This window comes from Danio aesculapii, chromosome 7, assembly GCF_903798145.1.
Source record: "Danio aesculapii chromosome 7, fDanAes4.1, whole genome shotgun sequence".
NCBI lineage: Eukaryota > Metazoa > Chordata > Actinopteri > Cypriniformes > Danionidae > Danio > Danio aesculapii.
Genome location: NC_079441.1, coordinates 32299454 through 32312488, shown reverse-complemented (window position 1 = coordinate 32312488; position 13035 = coordinate 32299454). Strand labels below are relative to the sequence as shown.

Genomic DNA, 13035 nt, shown 5'->3' with positions numbered 1-13035 from the left:
GGAGGATGTTTTGACTCAAATCACTTGCTCGCTTTTTTAAATCACTGACAAATTCGCAGTTTGTTGAAATCATGACGTTTAAACATGTTGGAAACAAAAATAAGTAATTATAAACAGATTTGATACGACTGAGTTTCTCTTTAAAAGCAGCAGATATATGTTTGTAAATCAGTAAATATACGCGAAATTGGAGACAGTTTCTTAGGTAATAGGTATTTCTGAGGCTACAATACATCTCTTGAGATTTCAGTTGGTGGCTAGACTTCGAACAATCGTCGCTCATGTAAGTTGTTTGTCTACGGGGAAAGCAACCTATTTAGAGCCAAAATGGCGAACATGAGGTCAGGTTTTTATTGGCCAATCAGCGCGCGCAAAACAGCCGTACCCCACGTGGGCTTTGATGTCTGATTGGTTGGATGCGATGGAGCCCTGTTCGAGATTTGATTGGTCGTGTTCGGTTGTTCTCGCGGTAGTTGAGCCCGCGTGTCAGTGGGCAGTCTGTGTGTGGTACTGCGAGTGTTGGAGAAACTAGGCAAAGCGACTGAGAGCGGCTGTCTCGTACGAGGCAAACTTTTAACTATCAAACCGTTTTAATCAAGCAATCAAATAGGGGTTGGGAGAATTTATCACCACACCGGAGACCTGCGAACTGTGTTCAAGTTCAAGCAAGTCTTAACAGAGGAAAACAATCTCGAAGCGATTGTTAGGCGCTGCTTTTTTCTGCTAGGGTTGGGATTGATTCCCAACCAGCGCCTAATACTGATCGTATAAGGTCACGAGTGGAGGACTTCGACGTTTCCTCGGTGCAAGGAATTATTGCTGCATTTACATTCACGGAAAGGGATTTTATGGAGACTGAAGGTAACGCGGAAGATAACTTTCACAAGAATCCACTTGTAATTTAGTCAGTTTATTTAGCAATTAAGCACTCTTCATGCTTTGTTCCTGTTTTGTACTTTACAAAACTGCTGTCGTATATGTATCCCAGACTAAGCTAAAGAAAGAGTCTAAACGTTTGACCCATTTGTCCGGGAATTGATTGGGTTTCTATTGCTGTATTTCTGACATTGTTCTGTAATCATGTCTGGTTACATTCAAGCAAACAGCAGTCAGGTAATCTTGTTATTGCGAGAAGACTCATAAGCAGCTTGTTAGTCGCAGCTCGCAGAGCAGATGACAAGCAGCAAATGTGTGTTTGCCTCGCTCGACACAACTATTCTGTGTTTACAGCACACGCGCAGCTGAACGCTTGACTCTTATTGGAGATAATGAGCCAACGCGCTGTGTTTTTGTCTTGCTCCTGGGCTGTGTGAAGGATAAAGGGGTTAAACCGGGGACCAGGAGCGGGAGAAGCGCGTGCATCGGGTGGACGGACCGGGCTTTGTGTGTCCGCGAGTGCAGGGAGGGGTGACGGACGGGCTCTCGCTCATCTACTCGGATTACTGAAGAGCGCCACATCTCCTGGATCTTCTCCTCGGAAAGGATACATTCAAGATGTATCCGCAGGGCCGGCATCCGGTGAGTAACATAAATTATGATATTGATGCTTTGTGTCCTCGACAGACGCGCTCCTCGACCGCTGAGCTCGCGCACTATTGTGTCGCGCGCTGTGCCCTTTATTTCTGCTCCAACTAAACGAGGCTCAACTTGCTTCTATCGTTGATTTTCATATGAGTTTAAAGTGGAAATGTGCATGGGAAAAGACTGAGGAGGAGAATCAGCTGCTAGTTTTCTTTTATTATTATTATTATTTCTTCCTCCGGGGCTGTTTAGACGCAGTGACCCGTCTGTGTCACGCCGACCGCTGCTGAGTGTGTGAGGCTTTTCCCACCAGAGTCTCAAAACCACCGGCAGGCCGAGCTCGAGGGAGCGCCTGGGCACTTCTGACAAACCGCAGTTCAGCTCCGATGAAATATCATTTCCCTGAAAATCGGGAAGCATGAAATGTGTTATTGACACCCGTGACTTGTTCAGAAACCCAGCGAAAGTAAAACCTGAGACCCACGGACTGCTCTGAAAGGAGTAATGGAGAAGGTCGTTGGTTGTTTTGGTTATGGTGGTAGGAAGTCAAAGCTATAGTGACATACTGAAAACACTGTTGGTGTAATGGCATATTGCATCAGTGCCTAGGCTGTATTAATAATGCTTTTTCTTTGCAGCAGTTCACATAAATCATTGATATTATTTTTCAGGCACCTCACCAGCCTGGCCAGCCGGGCTTCAAATTCACTGTAGCAGAATCTTGTGACAGAATCAAAGACGAGTTTCAGTTCCTTCAAGCTCAGTACCACAGGTAAATATCGCTGCTCAATGAGCTGTATGCGTGTCATGTGTTCATGAGACTAGAGTTTGTGTAAATTAACCTCGAGTTCATAGGAACTACAAGTATAGTGCCTGCATTTCACTATATGAAAAGTACTTTAATGTTTGTGGTTTCATGGAAATCTGTAAAATCAGCAGTAGTTTGTGATGTGTGCCAATACGTGGCATGTGATCTGTGGCTTTTGGCATCCATTAAGAAGTCATTCTGGGTCTGTCTCTCTCTTAACAGTCTTAAAGTGGAGTACGACAAACTGGCCAATGAGAAGACCGAGATGCAGCGGCATTATGTTATGGTAAGAGTTTTTTTTTTTTTTTTTTTTTCTTCATCTGCTGATCTTTTGTTCCTTGAAAACATCAATAGGGCCACCAGCCAGCTATCTGAGCTAATGTTTAGTGTCCACTACCCCTATTTATTGTGTTGGTGTTTGCATTGATTGCACTAAAGGATCAGTGTTGAGGAGTGTGGGTGTTTTTATTTGTTGTAAAATGCCTGGAGGGTGTTTTGGGCAAGGTGTTGCTGCTCGTTCCATTCGCTTTGACCTAAGGGGCTGAGTGTCTAAGTGAAAGAAAAGGTAGCCTAATTCAGTTTAATAAGCAAGTTTAGCATTTTAAGAGTGCTCTCCAACGAAATTTGTTCATATTAAATTAGAAATGTAATGGTGTTGAGTAAACGTAAACAAGACTATTTATTGGGCTGTTTGTGATCTCTGATTAAATAAAACAACACTTATGCAAATGTACAGTTGTTTTTGTCTTAAATTACCTAGAGACCTGACCTAACTGAAATGTTATCACCCTTCAGGATGATTGCAGCCTCACTCAATATTGACCTTTGTGCGCAATTAAAGAATTGCACTAATATTAGTTTGTCTCTTATTAGAAGAGCAGTGAGTGGAAATTGAATTCCGCCAGGATATGATGTAATAGTGCACAGGTTGAACGGTGTTAACTGAGCTCTACTCTCTCTTATCTTATTTGAACGTGTAGTAGATATTGACTCAACATGCCCGCACCTCTGTTAAATATTATTTTTCGGAGGAATGCTGAGTGGTAAAAGGCCACTACCAGATAAACTAAATAAAATACACAGACGTGCTCTAAGAAAAAAATGTTTGCAATCTGGTTGTTTGAATGAACTTAGTCTGATCAGTAATTTTGAGTTTAAAGTAAAACCGTTATCTCCTGCTCACCAATACCTACAAGGGAACTTTTCACTAGGAATAAATGTTTTGAACACTGTAAAACCCAAAACGTTAAGGTAACTCAAACCATATGAGGAAACCGATTGCAACAAACCATTTAAGTTCAAAAACGAATCCTAATGAGTACTGTCAACTTACTCCATTTGAGTAAACGAAGCAATCTGAGCACAGTCAATCCCAATAAATGAAGAGAACTCTGAGTACTGTAAAACCCAATAAGTGAAGGCAACTCAAACCGCTTAAGGAAACTAATAGCTACAAACCATTTGAGTTAAACTAATCTGTACTATGAACTTACTCCATTTAAGTTGAAGTAATGAGGTATTTAATTAACTCATTACCTTCAACACTGAGTTCAAAACTCTTTTCAAATGAGTAGAATTAACTTTAAGTAAAGTTTGAGTTAACTGCACTCATTTCATTTGATAAAGTTGACTGTTGGGTTTTACAGTGTAGAGATGGAAAGGAGAAACTTTAAAAGTGTGAGAAGGGGTATAATATCAAATAATACAATATTATTTATCAATCTTTGGCTATTTGTTTTTTTGTGAACATGCTTAGTAACTAGTTTAATACAACTGCTTTCATGAATGCTTGTAGAAGGTAAATGGCTCTAAATAAACGTTGCAACAGATTTATAAACATTGCTCTTTACTTCTATAATCAGCCAATTATCCTAGTCCCAGCACTGTGTGTGTGTGTGTTACAGTAGGACATAAATTGGGTGCATGATATATAGAGATGATACTACAGTCAATAACGTTACACTATTTCTTAGATACTTAAAGCATTTATTATTTTCTCTTGCAGTACTATGAGATGTCCTATGGACTGAACATTGAAATGCATAAACAGGTATGTGATCTACTAAAATACTACATTCTCTTTTGTATATTGTTTATGCTTAATGATATTCCCATGGCAAATACTTATATGTGGTCAAAGTTTTACAGGTGTTATTGGACTGTATAGACCATTTCAATGTGGTCATGTCATTGGTCCATGAACATTTCCAGCTTGTATCAAACTATTTAATAACTGTAACGAGGCAATTTAATCATAACGTAATCTTAAAACAGCTATCATAACATTATCAAAATGTGGCTCTTTTTGGATTCTCAGAAGCTATAGAAATTCGTTAGGACCATTGTTTTTGTTTACATCCCTCAAAATGGTCTATAGGGCTTTTATGAAGTATTCTGCATCTGTCCAAAAACATTATATTATATGTTGTAACATTATAAATTATATTAAATTACAGTGGACAAAGCCATAGTGTGTTAGTGCATGTGCTTGAATCCGGCTTGTGCAAGTTTGAGTCCATTTCCTGAATCTTTTCCCTCTTCTGTGCTGCATCTATAAATAAACGTAATAAAAAGTGATGTCTGCACGCAACAGGCCTAAAAATAAACGAAAAAGGGAAGAAAGGGATGGAGGCAAGGACAGATGCCAGGCCATATAAAGGTCAGTGGGGCAGCTGTGTCCAGCCGGAAGTGTCATTTAACCTCTTTTACTAATTGATGTTAATGGTTGGCATCCCAGGCCTAATTGTTGTCAGCCTTCATGTTGTTGTGTATGTGTTTCAATCAGTCGATTGGTTCTTATAACAAAGTAAGGTTGTGCAATTGATGCACTTTAACGGATAGACCAGCCAGCGCCTCCCTTTTCCTCTATTTCTCTTTCTCTCTATGTCATTAGCAGTGATATGATGTATAGTCATATGAGGAGGGCTCAGTTTGAAGAGGCCCTTTATGGTTCTCACCCTGAGGCCTCACAAGGTTAATGGTATCAGTGTGAGGGTGGTGAATTGGAACAGCATGCACGATCCATCAGCTACTCCGAATATATGTGTGTTGTGTGTGTGTGTGTGTGTGTCTGGGCCACATGTCTCTCTCTCACAGACACTGCATTTTCTGAAAGCTTCTGTCAGGCACTTATCTCCAGCTGTGAGAGAGACGGAGAGAAAATGAAAAGGGAGGGAAGAGTAGGTGCAGGGGCTTTGCGCAAACAGGTTAATCGACTGGCTTTTTTTTTTTTTTTTGCGGAGCCTCTCTTTTGTTTATCAATAGAGCTCTGACTGAGTGGACTCAAACGCATGAATTATTCATGGGAGCATGGACTCCCTGCTCTCTCTGGAGTTAGTGATGACAGCAGTCTGATAACACATAGTCTGCCCTTCATGTAGTGCTTTTGACTGGAAGGGAAAGGGAGGAAAATGCATCTAGGTGCCAGATTTGTCATGTGCTTTCTGGATCCGCCGCATTCAGAATACTATTAATTTAGTGTTTTATGTAAACACCGTTGAGAGTTTGTAATGGTGCTAATCTTGCGGTACGTTAGTGCCTTGGGGCAGAATGGGGGGTGGAGTGGCTGCGTTAGGGCAGGAAGTGGACGGCTGTGCTTGTCAATGTGGCCCTTTAATTACTGAACCACAGAGGCCCCTGATCTGCTGTCCCTCTGTGTTTAACACAGTTCCCTCTGTCTTCATTTTCTTCCTCATTTTGTCCTGAAGTACTCGCCTCTGAATGAATGCAGAACTAGTGTGTGTGTGTGTGTGTTATCCTTGGTGTGGCTGTATTTGGTCAGTTCTTTGTGTGCACAAACGCACACTAAGCCAGATTCATTAAGTGAAGCTCAGTCTGTGGCCTTAGAGGGTGAGAGAGAGCGAGGAGGGGGTTGAGACAGGCAGCGGGGAGGGAACTTGTTCAGATGAATAATTTATTCAGGATTCCAGGAATTGTTTGCCAAGGTGATGATGGTCGATTTGATTCTGAGCCAAAGCAAACTGACTCTGAGCACACTGCAGTCTCTCTTCAGAAGTGTTTGTGTACATGTGAGTGAGATGTCTAGTGGTGACAAAATGCACCCACGTTATCATGGCAGGCTGGTAAAATAATCCTAAAATAATGGTAAAATATTTTTTGCCAAATATATTTATTAACATTTTGTGCAGATACTGTATTGTATACATATAAAAATAAGTAATACACTGTTCTGCTTTTTCTACAACTAAGAACCAATGACCATAAAACACTACAGTAGTTATTAAACAACACAGTAAATGTAAAAAAAATTATAAATTAAACAAAAAAAAAACTAACTATAAAAGTAATAAATAATGAAAAAATCATTTTAAAAAGCTTTATTTCGCTTCTGCTTCAAGATCAGTATAGGGTTAATATAATTCAACAAAAATTTCCATGTTTTGTCAAAAGATTTCAAAGACCCTCTTAATGAAAACCTCATTTTTTCCCCAACTTTAAACACAAAAAAATGTCTTTTATCCATCACTCATATGAAGGTTGAGATGTTTGTTTCCACTTAAGGAGAATAAGCCAATAATGTGGTGAAAGCAACAACGTTCTGTGTTGTTGAAGGCATATTTGGCCCAAAAGCAATTCTGAATAGTGCTGCTAGAGGGTTTGGAGTGGTTGATATGTTAAAGGTTTTTTCAAAAGTATCAGATATTTTAGACCAAAACACTGTAAATCTTGAACAAGACCAAAACAGGTGTGTGTGATTTACTGGGTTATATTCAAAAATTTTATTCTGAATCTTTTTTTAGTGGGTTTGAAACTTAATATTATTTGTCATCAGCTCCTATATAGATAAATATACTTGGTTTTAAAAACACACACACAATTATATCTGTAATCAAGTTATGTAATTACAGTGTTTACCCTACACATACAACTTAAACTTTAATAAAATAAATAAAAGAGGTTTACACATGAGCATAATACATTTGTAAGTACATCCTTTGCAAAACGGGCAAAGATACCTAATGATACCTAATTGACATGTTTTATTGGGTTAACTGTGTCTGTGTTTCTATACTATTACTGCAATATGCTAATTAGCTAATTACATTGAAGTTATACTATTTTTAAAATCAATAAATAATAAAATCTGTTGTTGCAATGAAAAATTATGTGATTTGAACTTTAATTTTAAGATTATTATTATTATTATTATTATTATTATTATTTTTATTATTATTGTTATTATTATAATCATAATTATTATTACATTTTGTTTTCTAGAAATGACTAAATGTATTATTTGGTTGTACACTAGCATAATCAAAAACACTGTCGTGAAAACCCTACCTAGAATACCTATACTAGAATTCAGTACCAATCAATACTAAAGTTTTTAAAACGTCCTTTTCCCGCTAACATTTGAGCGCTACTGAACACGTTCTTAAACACTGCTGATTTGCCGTTGTTCACGTGCTCAACAGAAATGACTGTGATTGGCCGTGAAGGTCATCAGTTCACTAAACTCACCGATGTTTACTGAGTGTAACCACAGATACAGGGACACTGGAGTGTTTCAAAGTCACGTCGATCAGTTGGTTTGCCTATAAGCTGACATACGAGTGGTCCGCTTATAAATCGCGGCTTTATAATGCTACAGTGACCCTGTATCTGTGGTTACACTCAGTAAACAGCGGTGAGTTCGGTGAACTTAAGATCTTCATGACCAATCACAGTCATTTCTTTTAAATGTACTCCGTAGCGCTCAAATGTTAGCGGGAAATGGACATTTGTAAAATTTCAGTATCGATTAGTACGCAATTCCAGTATCGTGCAACCCTAGCTTGCAGCATTTGAACTTTAGAGTTGAGTATAGATACTCTAGTGTTTGAAAGTAAATTTCAGGTCACATCTGTATCTAGCTCTGTTCACTGAACCAGGTGGTTGTGTCTGTGTCCTTTGTGTCCAGCTTTAGCCAATGAATGCACAGAGAGACACACATCACTAAACGCTTCCAACAGGATTTGTGCTGCATATGCAGCGAGGGCAAGACAGAGACACCCTGTACGGATGCCTGCTGCTCAATGCAGCCTTTCAGCCTGAGGGAAGCTGAGGGTTATAGGAGCCTGTGTCAGGCGGGACGAATGAACTCAAGTGTGTGAATGCCACTGAGTGCTATCTTGTATTTGTTAACATGTCTAATTTGAAAAGACAGCTTCTTCTGTCATCACAAGTCTGTATATATGTAGCTTTTTTTGTTTGAGTGAGCATGTAAATGTAAGTTCAACCGCACAAACTCACTCCTTACTTTCTCTTCCTCTTGTCTGTAATTGTTCGAGTCACAGAGAGAGAAGTGCAGCGGTCTGTATGCGTGTTCATTTGTCAGTGAGTGGCTCTCCTTCAGTGTGCAGTTGTTTTGCAGCATATTTAATCCTCATCAGTGTCTCCCTGCACTCAGCTCGTACCCACAGCAACAGGTAAATGGCTTCTGGCGTGCCATTGACAGGGCTGCGTGTGAGAGCTCTTCACACGCTGCTTGACAGCACTGAGCACCTGGGATTGTGAAGCTGAGCAGAAAGCCTCTTTCTGCTGAAGGGCCTTGTTTTCACTCCCTGTGCCCTATTTTTTTCCTTTTTCTATCAGCCTGTGTGGGAGCTGTTCTAGTAGCTTACGGCACACCTCTGGAACTCAACAATAACATGCTTCCTGTTCCCTTTCCATAGTGCACAAGTTTAATTTGAGGTTAATGAATTTTGGAGATTAGTTTGTCAAGTCCTTATGATTATAATTTGGTTTATGGAGGTTATCAAGGGTGAATTTCACAGTAACGCCCAAGTCAACTAAATACATTAACAGTCTTTTTTGCTTAAAGTATATTTGTTTTTTGGAGATTTGTAGCAGTGTGGCATTTTTGTGGGGGTTTCCTTATATTTTCCTTTTCTGCGCATAATTGATTTTCATTATAGTGCTTTTACTGTACAGGCAATAAATTCATGATAATAGTAGAGGATAAAATTCAAGTTGTCCAGATCTGATCACAATCTGGCCCGATTGCACAGTCCCGATTACAGATACGTCCTGATCAAGACTCAAATATATATATTTGAGTCTTGATCAGGACGTATCTGTAACATCCGATTCCAATTGAGGGAACTGTATTATTGGGCCCGATTTCCTATTTATATATATTTATATTGTATATGTGTATATATATATATATATATAACACATCTATAGTTCTGCAGGAGCACAGAGTTAGACCTCTTTCTTGACTTCACACAGAAACAGCAACGCGTACGTTGGTTAAATGCCGTCAAAGTAGAACACGGAGGCAGCTTGAAGCGTAAAGTGCGTGTGTGTCTGTGGTCTGGATGTATCATGAAGTTGATGATGACAGCGTTGTTATAGCAAACTGTGAGATATGTAAACTTGGCATTGCCTGCCAGGTATTTTAAGTTGAGGTGCTGTTTGTTTTTATATTAGAATTTTTTTTTTTATATTTACTGCTGCACTAAAGTCCAAAAGTGAAGAATTTGTGTTATTTATTACTTGATTTCAAGCTACCTCACAGAAGTGCTCTTTTTTTTTTAACAGTTGTTGAATGTTAAAATAAGGTGAATTAAATAAAAAAATAAGGAACATTCTGGAACAGTTTCTATGCTCTTCTTTTTATATATTATAGAAGTATCAGATCGGGTATCGGTAGATACTCAAAATGAAATGACTTGAACTCTGAATTGATGCCAAAAAAAGCCTGAACGGGACATCCATAGTTTCTAGTAATTAGTATATATACTAATAGTAATTATATAGATATTTATAATTAAAATAAATAAATACTAAAAAGCATATTTGTATGATTATTAAGCATGAGATTCACCTTTAGTTCTTCACATCTTTCAAATATACATACAACAATCTGCATTGCTTGATTCAAGCCTGGAAGCTGTTTGCTGAAGCATTTGCTCCAGTATTTCAATGCTGCGGTGCAAAGTGTGTTGTGTACCAACATGTCACGTATGCCGTTTATCAGTGGAAATGTCATTACTGATAATTGCTGTGGAATATCTTCTCCTTTGGCCTGCTGTCAGTGGTTTTTGGCTCAAGCAGAAGGGTAGCATTTTCCAATCTTCCCTATCTTGACACACAAACACACTTCACCCCACCCATGAAAGAGAAGCCGTTACACCCCTCCCCCTTCTGCCCCCTTTCATCCCGCATTAATTTGCAGAGTTGATCTGATCGACAGGCCGAAAATTCAATTTAATGACCTGCCCCTGTGCGCGTAATATGATTTTACTGCCTGTTATGGTCAAGCAGAGCTCCAATTTACATAATGATCTAAGGGAGAGATAGGGGCGGGCCGGTTGCTGTGGCAACCTCCAAGTGGCATACAGGAATGGAAGCCAAGAGGAGGGGGTGAACTGATGGAGTGAGCGAGAGGAGAAAGAGCCTCAGCGTATGGCTTGTGTATGAGGGCAGGCAGAATATTTGATGTCCCAATATTTCTTTTTGGTTTGATGCCAATCGATTATTGTTGTCTTATGCGTTTGTTCTGTGAAGGAGTGTGTGTTTGTGTAGCAAAGCCGAGCTGAAAAAGCATTAATAGCTCAATGACTCTGAAGGGGTGTGGAGAGGGCTTAGATCCTTTGTTCACGTCCCCAGAGACAGTTCATCACAGGTCAGAACACATCCACTCTCACCCGCTCTAAAGAGAGAGCGAATCCATCAGAGTGCCAGGGTCAGCACCCTCCCACAGGCATGGAGGTCACGCTGCCAAAAAATGAACGGAATGTGGCTTGCAGTGAAAGAAAGAGAAATTTCTCTCCTCCCTCACCTGCTGGGCCATCTGCTCCAACCTATAATCAATTTGTTCACCGCCCCATACTTCCTCTCCCCCCCTCCCTCGCGCTCTCTTTTGCCGTCTCTCCTTTTCATCCTGAAGCGCTAGCATGGCTCATGATGAAATATAGCTCTTGTGGGCTTCAGGTAGCCGTGAGTAATGCAGGGGAACCAGAGCATGTTGGCTGATTACCCTGTCCGTCTCTCCATATCAATAAAAGTCATTTTGAATATTGCTGTAGGGCTCTGGTTCCTCGCCTCCTGCGCTCCTGGAATGGGAGCATGGGGAAAAATGGTAATTGCTCAGTATTGCCATCGTTAATCTCCCAGCACCAAATCAGCATTAGCATATTTCAGCATCTTAATGAAATAATCTGTCTGGGTAATGAGGGGGTGGGTGGGTTGGTTGAGGCCAGATGACCCCCCTTTCCTTTATCCCTCCTTTGCTCTCTCCATCTCTTGGCCAGATGGGCACCGCAGGCCTTCTGCCCACTTTGGCCTGGCAGAGCTGTGAATTTGGCCAGATCTGTTTCAGTAGCAGTGTGCTGGAGCGCCATTTGGCTTCATGAGCAGCACACACCATATCCGCGCTCGAAGAGCCTCATGTTTATGCTGCACCAAATCATGGCAACATCAGCGAAGGCAGACGTTTCTGAAGTTTTTACTTCATTAATCAGGAGTTCTGGAGGTATCCCATCATGCCTCATTTAGATCTGCGGAGGCTTGATTAGAGTATTCACCAACGTGAAAGTAACGTGAGGGCATCAGAGCTCGCACTGCCGAGAATTAAGTACATTTGAGTGATTAGAAAAGAGCTGACAGAATTTAATAACCGCAGTGTTTGTGTGTCTGTTTTTCTTTTTCAGACTGAGATTGCCAAACGGCTAAATGCAATTCTTGCTCAAATCATGCCTTTTTTGTCACAAGAGGTAAATATCATCCACTTCCCATCCCTCTTTTAGCCTGTGCAAGTTTTCAGTGTATTGATCTGCCTTTCCTCTTTCCTCCAGCACCAACAGCAGGTCGCACAGGCTGTTGAACGTGCTAAGCAAGTGACAATGACTGAGTTGAATGCCATCATCGGGGTACGTGGACTTCCCAATCTGCCTCTCACCGTGTGTATACCCCTCTTTCTTATTCATTTGACCTGGGCCAGGGACAAACCTGCACACATGAAGCTCGGTGTACTAATGCATTCATTCCTGGCTCCTAAATCACAATCGGATCTGTAATGCTCATAATGAAGCTAAACCAAAGTAGTCTACCCCCACATGTGTGGCTTGGGTCAAAGTTGACACTTCAGTCATAATCCTCCACTGTAAAACCTTCAATCCAACACATATCACCTCAGCAGCTTTTAAACGGTTCAAGGGCAAATCCGTGATTGCTAGAGCTGTTTATTCACGTATTCTGGTAGGAGATCAGGATTGTTGATTTGTCTTAGTCCCATCAGTCTCCTGCTGCAGATTTGCCCCTGCCCTTCATGGTCTAATTTTTACTTTGTTTTAAGTTGTTATGTGATGTTTGCATCGTTGTTTGCTTTATGCCATTATTTTTGTCTTGTCAGTACCACACACTCATTTGAGTTCATTCGTGTGTGTGTGTGCGTGTGTGTGGCTGCTCTCTCTGTGTGTCTTGTTGAGAGGCATGTAGACAGACATGTTTGGGCTTGTGTAGTTAAGGTCTTGTTTTGATCACACAAAGACAACCCTGACAGAATTAGACTTCTCCCTGTGATTAGCCATGTTAAATACTTTAAAGAGCTTGTCTTAAGGAGCATTGAGAAGCTTCCTACTCGCTTGGGGAACACAAACATTGCTTGAATCGCTGCCTTCTAGAGGATTTCTGAAACTTTTAAGACGGGTCTGTATGTTGGGTGACATGATGTATAACATTGTGATTTATTATGC

At 40.4% G+C, this 13035-nt stretch overlaps 1 protein-coding gene across 17 annotated transcripts in view; it reads left to right on the top strand.

Annotated features, from left to right (window-relative positions):
* Positions 1 to 496: 496 nt before the first annotated feature.
* tle3b (TLE family member 3, transcriptional corepressor b) overlaps positions 497 to 13035 on the top strand; it is a 38708-nt gene continuing 26169 nt past the window's right edge. For 6 of the 17 annotated variants that reach the window (XM_056461665.1, XM_056461660.1, XM_056461658.1 and 3 more), the window contains exons 1-6: positions 497 to 1518; positions 2193 to 2293; positions 2552 to 2615; positions 4335 to 4379; positions 11992 to 12054; positions 12136 to 12240. In XM_056461665.1, coding sequence (XP_056317640.1) covers positions 1495 to 1518; positions 2193 to 2293; positions 2552 to 2615; positions 4335 to 4379; positions 11992 to 12054; positions 12136 to 12240 — 402 coding nt within the window. In that variant the 5' untranslated portion in view covers positions 497 to 1494. The remainder of the gene's footprint in view (positions 1519 to 2192; positions 2294 to 2551; positions 2616 to 4334; positions 4380 to 11991; positions 12055 to 12135; positions 12241 to 13035) is intronic. The other 11 variants (XM_056461670.1, XM_056461668.1, XM_056461667.1 and 8 more) reach the window with 5 other exon arrangements.